General features: G+C 37.6%; 2 protein-coding genes across 2 annotated transcripts; one reads left to right on the top strand and one right to left on the bottom strand.

The window, feature by feature from the left end:
- The first annotated feature begins 3,922 nt into the window (after window positions 1–3,922).
- On the top strand, window positions 3,923–6,867 carry hdac12 (histone deacetylase 12). Its single transcript, XM_030152216.1, has 8 exons — window positions 3,923–4,186; window positions 4,278–4,421; window positions 4,551–4,710; window positions 5,405–5,601; window positions 6,042–6,192; window positions 6,327–6,443; window positions 6,521–6,663; window positions 6,769–6,867. The coding sequence occupies exons 1-8, from the start codon at window positions 4,082–4,084 to the stop codon at window positions 6,790–6,792; spliced, it is 1,041 nt and encodes a 346-aa protein (XP_030008076.1). The 5' UTR covers window positions 3,923–4,081; the 3' UTR covers window positions 6,793–6,867.
- A 771-nt stretch (window positions 6,868–7,638) lies between these two features.
- Window positions 7,639–19,529, bottom strand: trmt9b (tRNA methyltransferase 9B). The gene is made up of 4 exons (XM_030152215.1): window positions 19,274–19,529; window positions 11,547–11,746; window positions 10,109–10,282; window positions 7,639–9,745 (listed from the first exon to the last, which is right to left on the bottom strand). The coding sequence occupies exons 2-4, from the start codon at window positions 11,701–11,703 to the stop codon at window positions 8,787–8,789; spliced, it is 1,290 nt and encodes a 429-aa protein (XP_030008075.1). The 5' UTR covers window positions 11,704–11,746; window positions 19,274–19,529; the 3' UTR covers window positions 7,639–8,786.
- Window positions 19,530–22,338: the final 2,809 nt, after the last annotated feature.

The following is a 22,338-nucleotide window of genomic DNA, read 5'->3' as shown; positions in this document are numbered from 1 at the left end:
ATTTACAGTTCACAGTGAATATACAAATACACAAAACATTTAGTAACAGGCAGAATATTGATAAAACAGGAAAATTCAAGTTGTTCATATTTCTTCAGGTTATTTACATTTTTGTGAAATGATAGTTTGTTGTAGTGTAAATACAGTAAAATTACATGAAAATGTTTACATTTACACACAGAAAAAAATGGAACTGTCAGTATTTATATGTAAATATGGTATAAGTATTTGAGTAGAGTAGCTGAGATTAAATTGGTCTGTGTGGCCCCTGAATTAAAATGATTCTTAAGTGTAATTTTTGCATTTTACAAATTCATCCCACGGGCTGGATTAGTCAGTTTGTCAAGCCAGATATTTGGCCTCCCTCAAAATGGTTTTACAACCAGGTTTTACAACAGTCTGAAATACCTCTCACCAAGCCCGGATTAACCATATGGGCAACTGGGCAATTGCCCAGGGGCCCGCGATGTCTGAAGGGCCCTGGATAGCTCGGGCATAACGAAAATATCTAGTTATCTTTTGCTTATAAATGAAACTGTCCGCTGTCCGGAGCTATTGCACTGCACAGAAACCCTGCTCCTGCTGTCTGTGACCGTGAGCTGAGACCCTCTCCTCATTGGTCAGTCCAAAAAGCAAATCAGCTGTGACGCAAATCAACGTGCGTGCACTGAGCGGGATGTGAGACGTCAAGAACTATGAGACATACGTACGCGAATCAAAACGATGTTTACATTGCACTTACTTTAACTCTCTTGTTGAATTCTGAGGTGACAAGTGGATTTCTGTTTAACTCTTTCTTCGCCAATGACGAGATTTTCCGTCAATCCGTGTTTTCACTGTTATGCTATAGTTGGAGGTGTTGCGGATCATGTGAAATACTTTCCTTAGTCCAAAAACAAACAGTTAAGCAGTTTTTTTCGGAAAAATAAAGGACCGGGTTAAACGCTTTTGCACTGGAGTCTCCGTATCCCATGGCAACGCATCCAGCGGCAGTCACTGAATGAGGAAGTGCAGACTGTGCAGGAACCGCACGCAGTTTCAAAAGCCTGAAAGATGATTATGGAGACAGAGTCTGACAGTTCAATATGTGATGGAGCTACAGAAGAACCATTTAGAGACAGTAACGGAGAAATAGAAGGTGAGGGAGACGGACACGGAACACGGGAAACACGGAGCGGCTCAGGTCCGACACGGAGATGGGATGGGGGGGGGGGGGGGGGGGGGGGGGCACGGAGGGACACGGAGAAAATGACAGACAGGAGGAAGAGAAAAGAGACATTTCTAGGGGACATTCAAGGAGAAGACAGACAACCAGACGTGGGACAAGATAAAGGACAGCTAGTGTTCATCTGTTAGACAGAGTGAGTTCAGATTCAGACTGAGGACACAGAACAGATTCAGCTGTAGAATGTCAGCAGGGACAGAGGTAAGACACTGTTGGATTTAGCTTTTGTATGAAATAAATAAATAAATACATACATATATTCATCCAAAGATAAATAACTACATGTCCATATAATTATTTACAGATCAAACACAGCAGGTGGTCCAACAGGAGGATGTGGTGCAGCCAAAGAAAGGCCAGAAATCTACAGTATTTAGTGAATTTGTTTCTTTTTTTCTTGAAAATGAGGAATATTGAAGTGTTTATATCAAAAAGCTAAACTAATGTGTTGTTACTTATAACTGATGTATGTCAAAGTGTAAAGTTTAGAAGGAACCTGGTGCTTTAGAAGATGTTTGGTCTAAAGTTTGGTGTGGATTCCACTAACATTTTGTGGAATGATGGGATATCTTAGAGCTGTTTGTTATTATTATTGTTGTTATAATTATTTTATTTTGTGATTTTGAATACAGTGTTACTGTTGGTAAAGAAGAAAGAGTCAAAAATGTAAATAGGAAATCAGTTTTATCTTGAAAATCAATGTCTTTGAAAAAATTCAATTTTCAGTTTTTTGCTCTAAATTCATTTTTTTTCCTGAAAATGACCAATATTCAAATATTCATATCTCATGAACGAATGAAGATAGAATACAATCGTTTTTTGTGTTTAAAAGTTGAAGTTCTGTTCTTTCTTTTGATGCATTCAGTGTTCACATACTCCTAACACAACATTTTCAGTGAGCCTCCAAAGATGAGTGAAAATGACCAAAAAGGCTGGCACTGGCTACCAACTCACTGGAAAATGCTCTGGCGGGGAAAGAGTTAAAATTCATATCTGAGTCTATCAGATTATGTTTGTGTTTTGTCTGTGGGCTTTTTCTGATGATTCAATACATTTGTGTTGGCAAAAAGTGTTCTTAAATATATACTGGATACTTTGGAAATGGTTTCTTATTTATTTTTTGTGAAAATGGAGGACACTTCCCTCTCTTTCTAATGTAGTGGATCAATTTTAGATTATACTGATGATAATGTGTTTTGTTTTCATATCATCATATGCAAGTGAGTTGCCTTGACAAGAGACTATAGTGGTGCACTTGTAGTTCTACAAGCATTTACACATTTGTACATCAAAATGCATTTGATGATAGTTAGATATTGAAGTATGGGGTATATTTACATATATTCCTGGAACTTGTTCTGTATTTTGCCAGATTATAGGGATCCTGGGGTTGTGATGATAGGGCCCTTGAATATTGTTGCCCAGGGTACAATGAAGTGTTAATCTGGCCCTGCCTCTCACACACACACAGTGTGTGTGTGTATATATATATATATATATATATATATATATATATATATATATATATATATATATATATATATATATATATATATATATATATACATACTGATGCCTTTTGGATTATTTAGAAGCGATTTTAAGCAAAAAATAAAAAATAAAAGTTGGACCAGAATCTCTTTTTTTGGACCACATACCCCCCCTTTATGTTTGGCTGTGGCAATGGTCGGTGATGACCCCCCTCAAAAATGGTTTTAAACAGTCTAAAATACCTCACATATAATTAATCGACGCATTTGGGATTATTTAGGTATTTTTAAGAAAAAAAAAAAAAAAAAAAAAAAAAATGGGCCAAAGTAACCCGGACGAAATATTTCGTCCGCCAAATTTTTTTTTTTACAACGGGAGTCTATGGAAATGTTGTAACTCTCTTTATATGAGACTCTGCGTGACCCTAAGGAAATACAGGGTGGGGAAGCAAAATTTACAATATTTTGAGGCAGGGATTGAAAGACAGTGTATGACCAATTAGTTTATTGAAAGTCATGAGAATTTATTTGCCACAAGAAAATTGACATAATAGAAAATGTTTTTATTCTGTGTCCTCCTTCTTTCTCAATAACTGCCTTCACACACTTCCTGAAACTTGCGCAAGTGTTCCTCAAATATTCGGGTGACAACTTCTCCCATTCTTCTTTAATAGTATCTTCCAGACTTTCTCGTAATAGTTTTGCTCATAGTCATTCTCTTCTTTCCATTCTAAACAGTCTTTATGGACACTCCAACTATTTTTGAAATCTCCTTTGGTGTGACGAGTGCATTCAGCAAATCACACACTCTTTGACGTTTGCTTTCCTGATTACTCATATGGGCAAAAGTTTCTGAAAAGGTATGGATAATAGTGTTAGGTATGATTATGACATCAATATATGTTTGGTTTCAAAACAATTGACGTAGTGCCTGCTGAGAAAAAACAACTAAATGTTCATTGTACATTTTGCTTCCCCACCCTGTAGGTAAACAAACATGGCACGTAGCAGCGAAAAGTCGCCAAAGACTCCTTTCTGGAGTGAAGAGAGAACAAAGGTAACGCTACAGCAAACGAAAACTCAACATCCTCCATCTGCTTAACGGGAGGAAATACAGGGACGGCGACACATTATAAAAGTTGTCCTTTGGGATGTTCGAGACAAGACCGGATATTTGGAAATAACCGGAAGTGTACGTCTTACGTCATAACATACGGACGTACCCTGAAAGAAATCAACTAATGGACTGACACATGTAAACAAGGAGTTTTCGATTATGGATTTTTGAAGTACATATAAACGCGTCGCATCTGATTACGGCAATTATTGGGTTTTTAATGTCACGTAAACGGGCTCAGTGAGAGAAATGACTTGTTTAAAGCGGTTAATTTTCTGTAAAGGAGCCCAGATGAAGGTTAGCAGGTCGTTTAGTGCTCCTTCTACCTCCTGCAGATGCTTCCATGCTGAACTAGTAAGAACAACCTCTGGCTTTTCACACACTCAGATTTTAACTCAGACATATGTTTGCGTTGGACTCACCTATTGATCCTTGCACCACGCAGGTTAGACATGACTCCCGTGGGCTTCCTGTAGTTCATCACAGCGACTATGTGTGTGATCTCCCACCCAACCATAGGTTCCCCATGGGCAAGTTCCCACGGGTGTTCCACTTTTTACTTAAAGACCAGGTCATTACAGAGAAACAGGCGAGTGAGCATCTGTCTGTCCACTTCTATCTGATATTTTTAAACATACAAGAGGGAAAATCCTTGTTAGTAGCAGAAAAATGTGTAAAATCTCACACTTTGCTGTTATTATTCTCTCCCTTGCAGTAGATGTGGATCCCTCAAATAGCCTCTAGAGATTTACTAAGCTGTGTACACACTGATGAATACTTGAACAATTTTATAAATGGGACAACAAATGAACAAGAGCAAAGGAGGACAGGATTCCCCTGGAGTGAAGGCATAGTGAAACGCTGTCGATATGAAACAGGTGAGGAGAAGAACACCCAGTCCAGCTCAAACTAGGCTGGGGGTGTCACACTCATTTTAGTTCAGGGACCACATACAGCACAATGTGATCGCACATGGACTGGACCAGTAAAATAAAAAGTATAATAACATGTAAATAATAATCCAAATTTTTCCTTTTTATTTTAGTGTGAAAAACGTTAAATGACATGATGAGAATGTAAATAATCTGAATAACCATATACAACCTGAAATTTCTTAAGAAAAATAAGTGCAGTTTCAACAATAGTATGGCCCAGTTTATTATTAACACAACCTACAGATCACAGTGGATCTACACATGCCCAAAACATTTAGTAACTGGCATAGTATTGTTAAAATTGTGCTTATTTTTCTCAGGACATTTCAGTTTGTTTCTATTCAGGTTATTCACATTTTATTGTGAAAATATAGTTTGTTAATGTAAATATTATAATATAATATAATGTAATTGTACTTTTCACATTAAACCAAGAAGAAAATTTAGAGGTATCATGCTGTTATTTTTTTTTACATGCCATCACACTGTGGTCCCTGAACTAAAATGAGCTAAACACCCTTGACTGTTAATATTTTGCGCTTCAAAAATTCATCTTGTGGGCTGGATTAGACCTTGGTTTGGACTAGACAGATCACCTTGTGTTAAATGTTTACATGACATTCTCTGTCGTTGACAGGTGGGACTGTTCTAGCTGCTGAAATAGCGCTGCAGAGGGGCCTAGCCTGCAGCACAGCCGGAGGGACTCATCACGCTTTTCCAAACTTTGGTTCAGGATTCTGTCTCCTGAATGACTTAGCAGTTGCAGCCAAGTTTGTGATGGACAGCTCATCACCCAGGAGGAAGGTTCTGATTGTGGATCTAGATGTGCACCAGGTAGAGTTACACCTGCAACTAAGATTGTTGTAGGATTTGACAAGTGTATTTCACAATGTACAGTCGCGGAAAAAAATATTAGACCACCTTTGTTTTCTTCAGTTTCTTGTTCATTGTAATGCCTGGTACAACTAAAGGTACATTTGTTTGGACAAATATAACGGTAACAACAAAAATAGCTCATCAGAGTTTAATTTAAGAGCTGATTTTCCATGGTTTTCTTGATAAAAACAAAAATCACTTCAGTTCTTACATCAATAGCTATGGCATTGTACTGACAAAAACAGTGCTTTTAGGCGTTCCATGTTTCCTTTGCTTTCTGTTTTAGTCACATGATACACACAGGAGTTAGTACTTGATTGCATAACCACTGTTTTTGATGACTTTTGATGGTCTAATAATTATTTCCACAACTGTAATCTCTCTTGTGCATTCAACAGGGTGATGGCACGGCATTCATTTTTAAAGAGGAGCCAAGTGTGTTTACTTTCTCGGTGCACTGTGGGAAAAACTTTCCACTTCGTAAACAACAGAGTGACCTCGATGTCAGCGTAGAGGATGGACTTGAAGACAAAGAATACCTCTCCACAGGTATGGCATGAGCTCAAAACTCAGTCAGTTGTAAGTTTATGGTTTGCATTTTTCACCTGTGACAAAAATAAATAAAAGGATGGGGAGCAGTTTGATTAAATATGTGTGTCTGTCATTAAAAATACTTTGAACAGTTGAAGCTCATCTTCCCTGGCTGTTGGAGACTTTTCGTCCAGATCTGGTTTTGTATGACGCTGGTGTCGATCCTCATTGGGACGATGAACTGGGCAGGCTCCGTCTGACTGACCAAGGTGAGCAGTGACTTTCACACCTGTATTTCTGCATTATTAAATTCTTTACAGACATACTGGATGACTGTATCTCATAGGACTGTACCAAAGAGATCTATATGTAATGAAGACGGTGGTGGGCAGAGGGGTTCCTGTCGCTGCTGTGATCGGAGGAGGTTACTCCAGAGATATCGATAAACTGGCCCTCAGACACTCCATCGTACACAGAGCAGCAGCTCAGGTACAGGAAACAGCTTATGACTGTTGATTCAAGTAACATTTCTACAACAGTGCTCACACAAATCATTAATTGTTTTAGAGAACATGAATATGATTTACTTTTCAGGTTTGGAGGGAGTCTGGAATGTGAAACCTTTAATCCCCTACGACACAAGAATCTCAATGGAACTGAGCCACAGGAGTCGATCAGTATAAAAAATTTTAATAAAAATATCCCAAATGTCTATTTTGTGTCTTACTTTATATCTTAATGCCAGATAAACCAACACATTTTATACAGTTTACTTTTACAACTTTGGAAATACTAATTATTTGTAGTATCTTTGGAGTATTGGGTCTTTCTGCATTGTTTTTCAACATCAGATGCTTTTAATTTAGTTTAAGAACATCTTCATTTAGTTTTGGTTTATTGCTTTTTTTGTGTTTTAATAGATTTTTACCTCACATTTGCACATGGGAAACCCTGATGGCTTTACATGTCATATTTGTGATACATGGTGACAGTGATTTATTATTTCCAAAGCTGGATGTGTACATAGACAACAAACGTATTGAAACAAGAAATTCAATTTAATCAAAGTATTGGAGAATATTCTACTGTAATCCTAAAAGCAAAAAATTATATAAAAACAAACATGTATGGCCAATTTTTTTTTTTTTTTTGGTACTTTACTGTAATTTTTGTGGTCTAATGTTCAAAATATTTGCAGCTTTTTATCATGATGTGTCCAAAACCCACAAGACAGGTATAATTTTATGTAAATCAAGTTCTTCAGCAAGAATATTTTATTTTGGAAGGTTGCTGGTTTTGGTTATGGCTGCTTTATGTTCGCTAAAGATGTACAAACTAGTACATTAAACCTACCTCCATCATCACTTATAACTACTAAATATTTTATTAACTGTAATTTTTATTGAATGTTATGAGTCAAAAATACTAAATGAATACATGAACAAAAATCAGTGAAACAGCACAATGATCATGAACCAAAATATTTAATAGAGAAAAACAAAATCATAAGCATTTATATTAGTTCACATGAGACATTAAGGTACCAGAGTTACTTCAGAACAACCACAGTTGGTCCACACAAACTGTACTGATAAGGATATGCACCTTCTTTGGCACAACGGGTACATAAAACCAGTATGTTTCAAGTTTTACCTACATTTATGTCGTTCACTGACATCAAGCAGCGACATACCTGTGGTACAGTGCAATGTATATTCACAGTATATGAGGCAGGTGATCGGGCAAATCACACTAGTGTCATAGTTCAGCTAGATTCTTTAAACACAAGACAGTTTCACAGAACTACTACAAATAAAATCCAGCACACACTGGAAGCACATCCTTTGAAACGGAGTAAAACACACCAAGCAAATGGCACAAATGTCGGACTATATTCTGCACAAGTGCAAGCTCGTCTTACAATAGCTTCATGACAGATTACACATAAGCAGTTTACACAAAATCCTGCCAAGAGATTCATGACATGTACTGCCTCTAGTTCCTCATATGTACCAGTAAAACCAGGCAGGTGAAGACACAGCAAAAAAGAAAGTAAGAAACCAGTGTAGTCGATGCGTTAAAACATTTAAGATGGAAGAGTATAGTGCCGTTTCTTAAGCAATAATAAAAATCCAGAGCCCAAACAGTGCATTTCTTAAAATAAACCTTCCAGAAATACTGCTTCAAAAGGGTTAAAATCATTTACCACATTTTGATAAAAACAAAGTCATTACGCCAATAGAAAAACACACTGGGTTTTTGGATAGTGCTTATCAGTCTCCTGTAACGAAACAAAAATACTGTAAAAATGTGGTTTCATCTAATTGTAGCCACTGTTGAACACTGCTGTCTGCCTTTGCTGGAGAAGCTGTGGAAAAAAAACAACTTATTTCACAATGTAAAAACTTACATAATAAAATGGAATAAAATAAAAATGACAAATGTCTACATCCAGAAACGCAGATGTAGTTGCTGAGTGTCATCAGTCCAAAAATGGAGATCTTGGCATCAACTGTTGATTCGTAGTTTACATTTACAGTTGTTTTATTCCATTGAACGTGGATTCAGTGCTAAAACATGAGGCAAAAGGTGAAGATGAAACAAGTGAAAAGTCATATTTTCCAGAGCTGAACCTTCTCTGCCACCACACACCAGTTGGCGTGGTCGAAGTAGGTGTGTTTGACGTGAAGCTCTTCCACGTGGTTCTCTATGAGCTCTGCCAGTTCTCCCTCCCTGAAGACGTGATAGTACCTCAGACAGGATCCTTCCACCTGCCCCTCGCTCCCCTGAGGACTCCGTGTGCTTTCCAGCTGCTCTTTTCCCTGCGGCTCTCCGTCACTCTCGTCTCCAGACTGCGTCAGGTGTCCCTTCTGGAAAGAGACGAGGTCTGGCAGTGCCAGAGCGCCGCACTCCTGGGCTAAAGAGACAGGGACACTCTGGTTTTCTGAGCTGTCGGCGGCTGTGTTTTTGTTTGCCCCGGGGCTGTTTTGCTCCTTGTGCCCATCTGTGACCGAGTCAAAAACATCCTCTTCTGATCCGATTACAGACGGAGGAGAAAAGAAGTTTGACACTTGCTTGATAAGGCCTCGTCTTCTCCCGCAAACGCCTGCCCTGTTCCCCGTGTTTTCCCCCGGGGGTGACGATAAAGTGCTCAAATCTCTGGAGGACGAGCGGGAGACGGCGAGGCTTCCGAAGTCGAACACAGAATCCAAAGACCTGGAGAAGAACCACAGTCTCTGGGTTCTCTGCTGTGGCGTGGAGCAGGTCAGTTCTCCTTCGTCTGCCACGGAGGATGTGCTTCTAACCTTTCTGTGCTTATCACTGTTGTCTATGGCTTCGCTCACGCTCTGTGCTGTTGCCCTCCTCCTGGGTTTGGAGCGTTCCCCGCTGGAGTTGGAGGGAGAAAGAGGGTTCGGGTTCCAGGGTACAAAGATGTCTTGCTTCTCAAATTTACGACGTTTCTGCTCCATGGCCCACACATAGATCATGATGCGTCCACCCACTCGTAAGGTGCGAGCCATCTCCTTTATTGCTCGGATACGTCGCTCTTTGGTGGACAAGTGATGGATGACTGGGACAAAAATATCAATTTGTTAGAGCCGAGTAGGCTGTGGAAGCAGCATTTACAAGTGATGCTGTGTCACATTAGTCCCGCTTATTGTACACTGCAAATGGCACACGCACAAAAAAATTAATAGTGTGGGTGTTAATATGTCATATTTGGTCTAATAACACTCTTTGTTGGGGGACACACATGAATTATTCTCCACTGTTGTCAAGGCAACAGCTGCATGTGGTAAATTGATATTTATCATTATTATGAGTTTAATTATTTCTAGGAAAATGGGAACTGCGGCCTTTGAGCTTCATGCATATATAGAGAGTAGTTTGTTAATGATGGGGGAGGATTCGGAACAACCTGAACTTTAAGTACCTGCAATCGAGAGCACGGCGTCGAAGCAGCCGTCTCTGTAAGGCAAATGCAGTCCGTCACACATCTGCACCTCGTGTCCCTGGCTCCAGGCAAAGTCCACCAAGGGTCGACACACATCACACCCCAGCTTGAACACCTCCTTATTGATGTGGAGATACTTGCCATTTCCACAGCCTGCCAAGAAGCAACAGACAGCTGTAGTAATACACGTGAGCAACAACAGCATCTAACAAAAAAAATACAATAACTACATTTAAAAGATAATATACGACCAAGAATGGAAACCACAACTAATACATGTTTTCCTGTTTTGTTCAATTTAGGGGTTTCTTAAATATGCTTTATTTTTTAGAATAACATTATATTTTCCATGCAACTTCCATACTCTATCTGCACTCATTTAAGGAATTATCTATTTGAAAAGATTTAAGTGGAGAATCCTTATTTGTTGTCGATGTCTGATGCTGAAATGTTGCGTTAGCTTTGTAATGTGGAGTCTAGTCCTGGGAAATATAATGAATTAGCTTACTGGTAATCGTGAAAAATGCCTAAATCGCAAAATTGAGACCTTTCTTGCTCAGTAACTTGTTTGCTTCTTGTTTTATACTAAGTGTGAATGTGCTTCTTCAGTCATACATGATACATATTTTAGTGAAGAAAGTGTTTTTGAACCTCCAGAAAACAACCAATTAATCCATAAAAACCCAAACCATCTACTGATCTAAAATATTTAATAACTTCTGAAATACTACCCCTACTAATACATGTAAATAATCAGTGTAAAATACAGTTTATCATCTTTTCATGACGTTCAGAGGCTCCGTAGTGAACGTGGAAACACCGTCATCTTCTACAACATTGATTCACCAGTAAAACCCATGGAGTTTGATAAATGGCAGTAGATGGAGATACTTGGTTTACATTCAGTTAATGATATATTTTACCGAAAAAGTCGCTTTTTCTTCAGTTTTCTGTTTTTGATATGATAACACTCAACTTTAATCTGAGCTTTTATGAACATCTACATGGTCAGTGAATTAAATATAGGAAAATACATTATTTTCACTGAAAAAATTGAAAATGCAGAGGATATAATAACAAAAAAAAAGGGTGACAAATCACTTAAGGTTAAATATAGAGAAAAATAATTTGGGAAATGTCACAAAAGTAGCACTGGGTCTTTATGGGTTGAAATCTTAAATCATCTCTAACACTGAAAAAAACTGAAGTATTTTTTTTTGTCCGTATTACCCATGGATCATGTGTAAAATTAGGCTGTTTTTCTTTGTATGCGTGTGATTCTCACTAATAAAAATAATGACAAATAAAACCTAAAAGTGCTTCATTAATTTGTCTTTTCCCTTTCACTTTTCACTCAGCATTCCCCACAACTGTTCAGAGCGTTGTCCAGATTGCAGAGATGCAGGAGGTGACCCACCGATGTCAGCGACTATGCTTCCCGGCTGCAGATCGAGCAGGAACTGTCTGACTTTGGGCCAGGCTTTATAGCGGCTGTCGTTGAAATATGGAGCTATCTTGTCATAGACGCTGTGCACATGGTCTCTCTCGAGCCGGCTGGCAGCCTCCTCCATCATGATCACCCCGGCTGCCTCATGCAACTCCCTCAAAGCATCATGCCTGCAGAGACAACATCATATCCAGCTTATTTTTTTTTTAAACTGTAAAACCAACCAATGACTCATATGACTGAGTAAAAAAATATATAAAAAAAAAAAAAAACAACAGACATGAAAGCAGTGCTCCTCTGCAGGCCTGTTATAGTAAAACAAGGTCAGTTGGAAACCTTAATCAGCAGACTCACTCGTACATCTGTCAGCCTTTGTGTTTCAAGTACCTGCTGTGGTCATGATTAATCAGCCTCTTCCTTCGGGTCCCTTCTACCCTGCAGCCGACCCCAAGGACACACTCACGTTAAGCGCTATGAATACTAGTAATCAGGTTTAATTTGTCATCAATCATCTGTAATTGTGTAAAAACCCGGAACAGGGACCGTGAATTCACTGCAAGGTAACAAGAACAAGGAGAGCTCGTCTAACACAGCACTCTGCAGATTCATTATTACTGGTCGTGTTTTTCCAGAACTAGGAGGAAAAAAAAAAAAAAGGTCACCGTGCAAATCATCCATGATGGTGACAAGATGCAAAATGAGCAATTGCATTACAAAGACGCTCTGCATGGGGACATCTGATTATACCTCGTCTTTGGTAGAACGGGTCATTCAATGTCACAAGAATTAGAATAAAAACTGAAAGAGTTGGTCATTTTAAATGAATGGGAAAATGATCAATCTGGGTTTAAATGTTTTTCTGACTGAATTGGGTTCTGCTTTGAGATGCTTGGGAGGAACATAGTTGATTACCCTTTTTACCCCCCCCCCCCCCAAAAAAAAAAAAAAAAAAAAATGGAGGCAAGGGATATTGTTTTTGGTTCAGTTTGTTTGTTTGTTAACACTCTAGTAGCAAAACTATTGGATAAATTCACACCAAATTGGGTTTATATATTGCCAGTGACCCAGAATAGATGCCATTACATTTTGGGAAAGTTAAAATTTTTTATGAATTTTGTTACATCTTTTTTTTCCCTATTTAGTTATAATAGGTGGAATTTTACATGTCTGTAGCAGCAAAACAATTGGTTTAATTCATACCAAATTGGATTTATAGATTGCCAGTGACCCAGAATAGATGTCATTACATTTTGGGAAAGCAGAAGTTAAAAATTTTTATGATTTTTTTACATCTTTTTTTCCCCCCAATTACTTATAATGGGCGAAATTTCACATGTCTATAAAATATTACTTTTGTTTCAATTTACTTCAAACTTGACACATGTATATAGAGGCAACTGATATGCTGACATACACCACATGCATAGACATGATGACATCAGCTGGATCGATGCCAAAAGAAGCTACAACACATGCGAGGGGAGGGGTTTGTTATATTTACTCAGAGGTTTTACGAATATCTACATGATCAGTGAATCAAATATAGGAAAATACCTGCACCTTTGTCACTTTCACACCTGTATGTATATTCACTTCCATTTCCTGTAGATTTGTACATATGCAAATCTTGTATTTTTTCTGCTTTACTAGTGTATTCTATTTATACAGGGTGGGGAAGCAAAATTTACAATTAACATTTAGTTGTTTTTTCTCAGCAGGCACTATGTCAATTGTTTTGAAACCAAACATATATTGATGTCATAATCATACCTAACACTATTATCCATACCTTTTCAGAAACTTTTGCCCATATAAGTAATCAGGAAAGCAAACGTCAAAGAGTGTGTGATTTGCTGAATGCACTCGTCACACCAAAGGAGATTTCAAAAATAGTTGGAGTGTCCATAAAGACTGTTTATAATGGAAAGAAGAGAATGACTATGAGCAAAACTATTACGAGAAAGTCTGGAAGATACTATTAAAGAAGAATGGGAGAAGTTGTCACCCGAATATTTGAGGAACACTTGCGCAAGTTTCAGGAAGCGTGTGAAGGCAGTTATTGAGAAAGAAGGAGGACACAGAATAAAAACATTTTCTATTTTGTCAATTTTCTTGTGGTAAATAAATTCTCATGACTTTCAATAAACAAATTGGTCATACACTGTCTTTCAATCCCTGCCTCAAAATATTGTAAATTTTGCTTCCCCACCCTGTATTATTTATTGCTTTTATCTCTTCACACTTTCTTTCCTTTTTTTGCATTTTGCTAGTGTTTTTTTTTCAGGAGTTTTTGTATGCAACCAAGTTATTGTGACCAAGTAATTTCCCTTGTAGATCCATAAAGTTCGTCTAAGTCTACGTGATTTTCACTACAAAAAATTCCAACTACAGAGGATAATATTATAATAAATGGTGATGAATCATTAAGGAAATGTTGAATGAAGAGGTCTTTATGGGTTAAATCATATTCTAAGAACCACTTTCAATCAAAATTAATGTTAGTGATTCAAAGTAGGACCTCAACTTCCCTGGAAACCCAAGGCTAATCTGAGGCTAATCTTTCTGCCATTCTCTACTGACAATCCCTTCTTTCTTTAATGCCACCAAACAGCTGGTTTCATATAATTCTTCAGTTATTACAGATTTTGAAGAACAGAGTCCTAGTTATATTGGAATCATGACATATGTACTGAGCCAAAAGCGGAAATATGTGAAAGATGTGTACAAAACAACCTCTAACATACATATCTGTATTTATCTTAATATGACAAACAACTGTTGATTTATCCTGAAATCCTCCAGACGCACATTCAGACAAAAATTCATATTATTTCACCTTTTTGAGATTATGTAATAGTAATGTTTGTGTTTCGTCTGGTGTTTCACAGCCCCCACTGCAGTCGTCTGTTTATTAGGATGCGGCCCACAGCTCCTGCAGTACTGCTGCAGCTCCTTCATACACTCTATAAAAACACTTTATCCCTATGTTAAAGAATAACATCATTTCAGTTGTATGAAAGCGCAGACTTAATTTATGTACTCCACTGACCTATGTGGCGGTCAAAGCACATAATTTGGTGGAATAATTAATTTTATGCAAAGCAGACCCACACAGACACTGCTCTCAAAGATACGCTGGCTACAAGGAAGCTAATAAAAAAATATGACATGTTGACAAAGCTGGAGTGACTTTATTAAACTGTGCCCATCTAAATCTGGTTCTGTGCTGCTTCTTACCCCTTGTGAATGATTCGCCAACACATGACATGATTCACTGATGTCACTTGGCTCCGGCTCAACAGGATGAGACTAAATGAAATAGAGAGGATGTGAAGAGCTTTAGGAGATTTATTGTTTCTTAACAGGACTATAGTCAAATCAAATTTGACTCTATAACAGCAGAGGTTCAGCAGCTCCCTCTGCATCTACTATTAAGGGTTCAGGCTTAGGTCAGAGCAGGACTGGATATGGAGAACACCACGTCTGTTAAAGTCACTGATGTGTCCGATTTAGAAAGGTAACATGCTTCACTTTCACATCAGCAGTGAGTGATGTGGTAAGTGTTCTCTACGTGACAGACGGAAGATTTGTTCCTACGAGTGTGATGGATGAGAGTTGTCGATGTCAACCCATCCTCACAGTCACAGTACATCACTGCCAACATACAGCCACCCGCTTTATGTCAATACTACATCTGAGTACAGAAAAATCATCAGAGTTATTCATGGCTTTCCAGAGGGCAGAGGCGCTGTCTGCAAACCAACCTCTTCTCTTAGTCTGATGAAGATTTCAATACGAGAAAACGGTTATAAAGATGTCATGGTGTTACGATTAATCGTAGTTTGGTTTTTTTTTTGATCAAGGTCTTTTTTATTTTCAATTTTCAAATGCAAAGCAAGCAACATACAACTTGGACATGAAACAATTGTATCCAGTTCCTATCCATCTGCCCTCCCTCCCATCCCACCCCCCACCATAAGTAATGGACCTTCATTAAATGTATATACAGCCAGACATAATATACTTACGTATAAAAATATATCAATCCCCCTCAAACAAAATGCATGTACAGACACATATATACATATATATATGTACACATACACACTCGCATATCTGTAAGTTCACATATACTTAAATAAATATGGGGAAAGAAGAATCAAACCAATCACCACCAAAATGTAATCATTTGTTCCTTGGGCCAGTATCAACATTTCCTGAAATTTTCATCCAAATCCGTCCATAACTTTTTGAGTTATCTTGCACACGGACAGACAGACAGACAGACAAACCAATGCCAGCAAAAACATAACCTCCTTGGCGGGGTTAATTGAGCAAAAAGGTACACAGATATTGGAGTTATACAGATATGTAGGTAGCTACCATACCGTCTACAAAGCTGATAAATGGCTGCCAAGTGGCGTAGAATTTTTCGGTAGAACCCCTAATCGCGATTTTAAACATCATGGTTAATTAATTGTCAAGGCTGCCAAAAACCGTCTCGTGAAGTACAGCAGATTAAGAGTGGAACCAAAGACACGCTGATATGAGCTTCCTGCATGAAACTAAAGCAACATTACAGAAGCACTGCATTCAACATTGCACCAGTGAAAACAGAGATGGAACAAGCTGACTGTTTGTCTGAGACAGAAAGTTCAGAAATTCAGACCGTAAAGACAAGGTTATTCAAAAAGAATGAACCAATTCCATGACGCATTGCTTCAGTTCTCAAGCATTGTCATGGAATGAGTCAGTGACCATCTGAAAGAGGAGTTTCCTACATTTATGTTCCACAGCTACCCACTAACCTCGATGACCTTAAACATCAAATAACAACAGCAATCAACTCAGTGGATCATGTTATCCTGATACGCTTCTGGGAGGAATTCTCTAATTGCATTGATGTTGTCCATGCTGCACATGGTGGACACATTGAACACTTATAAGATAAGAAATAAAAGTTGATTATGAGTAGAATACTTGTGACTTAGCTGGAGTTTTCTATTACTTTTCCTTATTAAAATATTGCGTAATGAAATCGGTTCACTCTTTTTGAATCACCCTGTATATTTTTGATGCGGGCTCACTTTCGTTTCTATACAGTTTGCCTTCGCTACCGTCATCTATGCCGCTTCAGGCTACCATTGTCCAACCTATTCACACCAGTCTGTCTGCATCACTTTGGTAGGTCATTCTTCTACAGTTCAGACTGACATACAAGCTTCATACAAGCATACAAGCTGTGAAATTACACAGTAAACACGCCCTGTTTGATCACATGGCAAACACATTAAATAGTCTGATGCTCCACAACATTGGGAGATGCAGAGGAATTAGTAACACACAGGGTGCTGCTACTGATTGTGGGCTCCATGAAAGGTAAACATTATGGACCCTATGGAAACTTCAATAGCTTGTCGATCTCTCGGAGCCGGGAGGGTATATATGTGGGGATGTGGTACATAACTGATGTAGGATACACTGGCATGAAATGAAACTGAAACTTAACATGCTTTCAACGTTCAAGTCCCGACTTCTATTCCTCTATTATACAGCGGATCTTACACGAAATTTTCACAACTTCTAACCTGTATCAACTGGACCCCCTCCACTGCTGTATGGGCTCCATGAATTTGTCATTTTACCCCCCTTTACAACACCCCAGGTAACGCACATTAAGTTTCACTTTAACTTTCGTGGGGGTGTGGTGTAAACCCCCACAGAATAACCGTAGTAATCATGAAACCGCAACTATTTCTCTGACAATAATCGTAGCACCAAAATCTCTACCCATTACATCCCTACATGAGAAAAGGTTCTGTTTCCATCCATTTTCTGAACCACTCAGTCCTTGTGAAGCTGGAGGGGGTGCCCAATTTTCCAAACAGAATAATTTCACCCCATTTCCTACCGTAATTGTTTTGTGTATTCGAATTTGGAAGAGTTAGGGCAGATAAAAACAAGAAAACATGATTAAGAAATCATTGCATCTGCCAAACTTCCACTGATTTTGCATTCAGTTTGCTTGGCCGTACACTAACATTGTCTTTTTGCCCATCATGTAAATGTACAGCACTTGTTGTCCACACAGTGTGAAAATCTGCTAATGATATTTGAAGCGCTCTGTTGAATAGCACTGAATTGGTAAATTAAAAAGTTAGATTAAGCCCTGCCACTTCAGCAGCTGTGTATTAGCATACAGATTAGGGCATGTGGAGACAGTCAACATCCGTATCTACTTTGGTAACAGTGTCTGCTAGAAAGTCACAAAAACAAATCTAAAAACAGAACACTGCAGCATAATGACCTGTGTAATGCCAGAGAGCCTTCTGCAGATGAGGGGAACTGGCAGGAAAAGCGATCAGACATTTCCCCTTCACCTCTTTTAAAAGACATCAGACAGATGTGTCCTTGGGTGGAATAATGTCTGGAGCCCGTAATGTGCGTCAGTGTTTACACAGAACGGAACAATAAACACACCGGCCAACCTTTGCTGCACAAAATGGAAATACTTGGCAGCACCTTCTCCCTGCTCATACCGGCCTGATGGTAAATACAATGTGTAGCATCTCATCTTCCCTCACTCAGACCTATTTCTGGACTACCATCATCTGCACCATCCCAGCCAAGTGGAAGAAAAACATCCCTTATGTAATGCTGTAATCTGGCCTCCTACAGTATTGTCTGTGTGCACAATTCCGCCTGAGTTTCCCCCCTCTGCTCTCTAAACTGTGGCAGTCCTCGGCTGACATTATATAAGCGGCAGCTGGGAGGCTGAGAGCACTGCCTCTGACTGACAATGGGGACCACAATGGACTCACTGGACGGAGCCCATGTGTGGAGCGACGTTACCTTCACCGGTTTGGAATTTGATGCTTTTCTCTCCGGTGAAAAATGCAAGAATAATGTGCTTTATATCTAGACATGCATCAAAATATCATCAGACAACAGACTCTGAGGAATCAAGACTGTGCAAATGCAGATTCAGATCAAATACAAGCTGATGTTCCTGAGCTGTGTGGTGTGAAATGAGCCCGTCAGGTCAGAACTGAGAGGTGTTTTGATGAGATTAGTGGTGTTATTATGAACAGACAGAGCTGGCAGCTTCTAATAAACACTGCAGGGACAGTAAACAGCACAGAGAGGAACAGGTTTACCCTTCAACTGTGGCAAAACACAGAACAACAACATGTGGAGAAGGAATACAGGAAGTTTAGATAGATAGATAGATAGATAGATAGATAGATAGATAGATAGATAGATAGATAGATAGATAGATAGATAGATAGATAGATAGATAGATGGATAGATGCATGCCCCCATTTATAAGCTGAGGACTGCTTCTGGGGTGTCCTATTAAAAAATATATATTGTAAATGAATTGTTGATTTTGACTGTAAAAATTTTGTAATAGATAGATAGACAGATAGATAGATATTTTCCAAAGTATTCATTTATTAAATTACATATATTACTATTATAATCCCACTTCATGTCACATCTGTTTCTTATTTCAACCTGCATCAAAAAATAAATAAATAAATAAATTTAAAAAAACAAACAAACAAACAAACAAAAAAAACCACACTAAATGTCTAATTTGTAGAACATCTGAAACACTGACTGTATTTGTAAACATTCAAACCTCATCTATATTTGCACATCCTCCTGTGGACCGCATATGCAGAGCCACTCACCATCCAAACCGAGCAGCACCGTGGAATGATCCGCCTGTGTCCTCAGGTCACGGGAGGAAAACTTCCCTGTGTTCATCTGTGACCGGAGCTACACGCGTGACCCGCGCCGTGGATCGGACGCACCGGCAGGACGCGGACACACCGGCGGCATCACGGTCGACGGCGGCAGAAGAGGCGGACTAAGGTGTGGACGACCCACCAGCAGCGTCCGGAGAGCCGGACCGTGTCAAATCCACAGCATGTTGGGCTCAAAGGCACTACACCTGTCAAGGTAGGAGGAGAATGAACCCGACTTCCGGTTTGGCCTTTCAAAATTAAAGCCTCCAAAAGAAAATGGGGTTTGAGGAGAAGTAAGACAGAACCTGGTCACAGATCATAACAAGTATCAAGTCTGCCTTTTTCCTGACTCTGTTTTTCCTTATTAATGTATTCTTTCTTTCTTTCTTTCTTTCTTTCTTTCTTTCTTTCTTTCTTTCTTTCTTTCTTTCTTTCTTTCTTGTATCTGATAATCTTAGTGAAGATAATGACATTCAAACGACATTTAAGTCACTCTAGAAATGTTGTGATTTTTACAATTGTTAATTCTGACTTTTATGCTGATTCTACACTTGTTAAATATTGGCACCAGCATCTTTATATTTGTTATTGAAGATAGGGTGTGTGCATGCCTGTTGTTTTTATATTTATAACCCTTTTTATTTATTTATTTTTTAATAGTTATTATACTCTATGTACTGTAACTATTTACATGTCTGATACAAATAAATAAATGAAATAAAATGAAATTTCTTTCTTTCTTTCTTTCTTTCTTTCTTTCTTTCTTTCTTTCTTTCTCATTGTATCTGATAATCTTAGTGATGATAATGACATTCAAACTAAGGTTAGGAGTCTTCATGGTAGGAGTAATTTTATCTCTCGCAGGTTTTATTTTTATTCCACTCCTGTTAAGAATAAATTGCTCATATCTTTTTGCTCAAATATTTATCTCTGTTAGTTATGAGTTAATTTTAAACGTTGTACTGCTCACTCAGTCAGAGTTGCTTTTAACAATGCATTCCGTATTACACATGGTTTTTATCGTAGCTGTAGTGCCAGTGGTATGTTCTGTTTTAATAACGTTCGCTCTTATTATGAGATGTTACGGAAAGCAATTTTGAATTTTATACTGCGTTTAAGTCACTCTAGAAATGTTGTGATTTTTACAATTGTTAATTCTGACTTTTATGCTGATTCTACTCTTATTAAATACTGGCACCAGCATCTTTATACTTGTTATTGAAGATAGGGTGTGTGCATGAGTGTTGTTTTTATATTTATAACCCTTATTATTATTATTATTATTATTATTTTTTTTTTTTTATATTTATTATACTCTATGGACTGTAACTATTTACATGTCTGATACAAATAAATAAATGAAATAATATGAAATTTCTTTCTTTCTTTCTCTCTCTCTCTCTCTCTCTCTCTCTCTCTCTCTCTCTCTCTCTCTCTCTCTCTCTCTCTCTCTCTTCTCTCTCTGGCTCCTAGTCTTCTCAGTGTCCATATTCTGACTGTTGGGACTTTTTTCTTATACCAGAGGTCCAGAATGTTTGTGATATAACCATAATGGTCAACACAGATTGGTTTGAGTCTTTTTTTTTTTTTTTTTTTTTTTTTTTTTTTGGGTCTGGCTGTTTTTTGTATATGTGTATATTTATTTCTTCTTTTGGTGTACTGTTTGGCTGTTTGATACGTGAGTGTTTATGTGGATGTGTCTGTGGGGATGCCACCTGGATGGGGTGGGGGGCAAGTTCACAACTTTTGCAAGAAATGCTTTAATGATGTCAGTGTTGTTGATATGGAAAAATGACAAATAAAGTTGTAAAAAAGAAAAATTCAAGCCTCCATATTCCTCATTCATGGAACAATCCAGATCTTCATACATGTACATTGACAAATGGTACAATATGTCCTTTATTTTGGGATTGCACCTACATACATATATTTTGGATTGATTTAAATAATTTTATAAACACTAAAATTGACTCTTCATGTAAATTGAACTTTCAACACATTTTATTTGGCCTATCACAAATTGATAAAATAACTCCAGAAAAAAGATACATTATTAACCTTTTGATTATTTTTGCCAAATTTCACATTCATTGCTCCAAATTTGCACACAAATGTCCAAACATTACTGTTTTCACTGCCCTTTTTTCCAATTCTGTAGACAATTTGAGGAACAGCATAAATTCTAAAGCAAATAAAACTAAATAAATAAATAAATGTCAAGTGTATAACCTTATTTAATTTGTATAATTTCTACTTTTACCTTGAGCAATTTTCATTTTTATTATATCTTTTAATATTTTTATTTATTTATTTATTTATTTATTTTTCAAATTTTTTTGCTTACATGTATTTCTATATATTTGTGATGTAAAATATTCTGTGAATTATGAAACTTTCTATCCTTGTTTGTTGTGTACTGTTATGTATATATACTGTTCAATGTTCATTGTTCAAATAAAAAAAGAAATAAAAATAAATAAAACATTGACAAATGTTTTCATTCTGATTCATTAAATGTCTTTTCCATGTTTTGTTTGATTTTGTCAACTATTTATTTAATTTCTCTCTTTATATAGATGACCCTTTACAGCTATAGTTTTTCTAAAGCATATAGTTCACTCATTCATCCATCTTCTGAACCTGATTTATCCTCACTAAGGAAATATATGTATAGAATAGAAAACATTAGGCTGTGTAGGTTTATATGTATATGTGTGTATATAATACAAGACATGTACTAACAGATAGTTGAAAAAAGTATTGATATATTGATTGCACATTTCCACTCAGAAGTGTAGAGTAGGCTATTAATAGGCCATATATGTCATACTGTGTGGAAATATGGGGCAATGTGTATAAAACTAATTTAGACCCGATAATTAAACTCCAAAAAAAAGCTATTAGAGTCATAAACAAAGCTGGTTATCGCCAATCAAGTAATCCACTTTTTGTAGAATCTGGTTTACTAAAATTTTTTGATATTGTATATTTAAAAACAATGGAATTTA

The sequence above is a fragment of the Sphaeramia orbicularis genome, chromosome 13 (genome assembly GCF_902148855.1).
Source record: "Sphaeramia orbicularis chromosome 13, fSphaOr1.1, whole genome shotgun sequence".
Taxonomy (NCBI): Eukaryota; Metazoa; Chordata; class Actinopteri; order Kurtiformes; family Apogonidae; genus Sphaeramia; species Sphaeramia orbicularis.
This window is presented reverse-complemented; position numbering and strand designations above follow the sequence as displayed.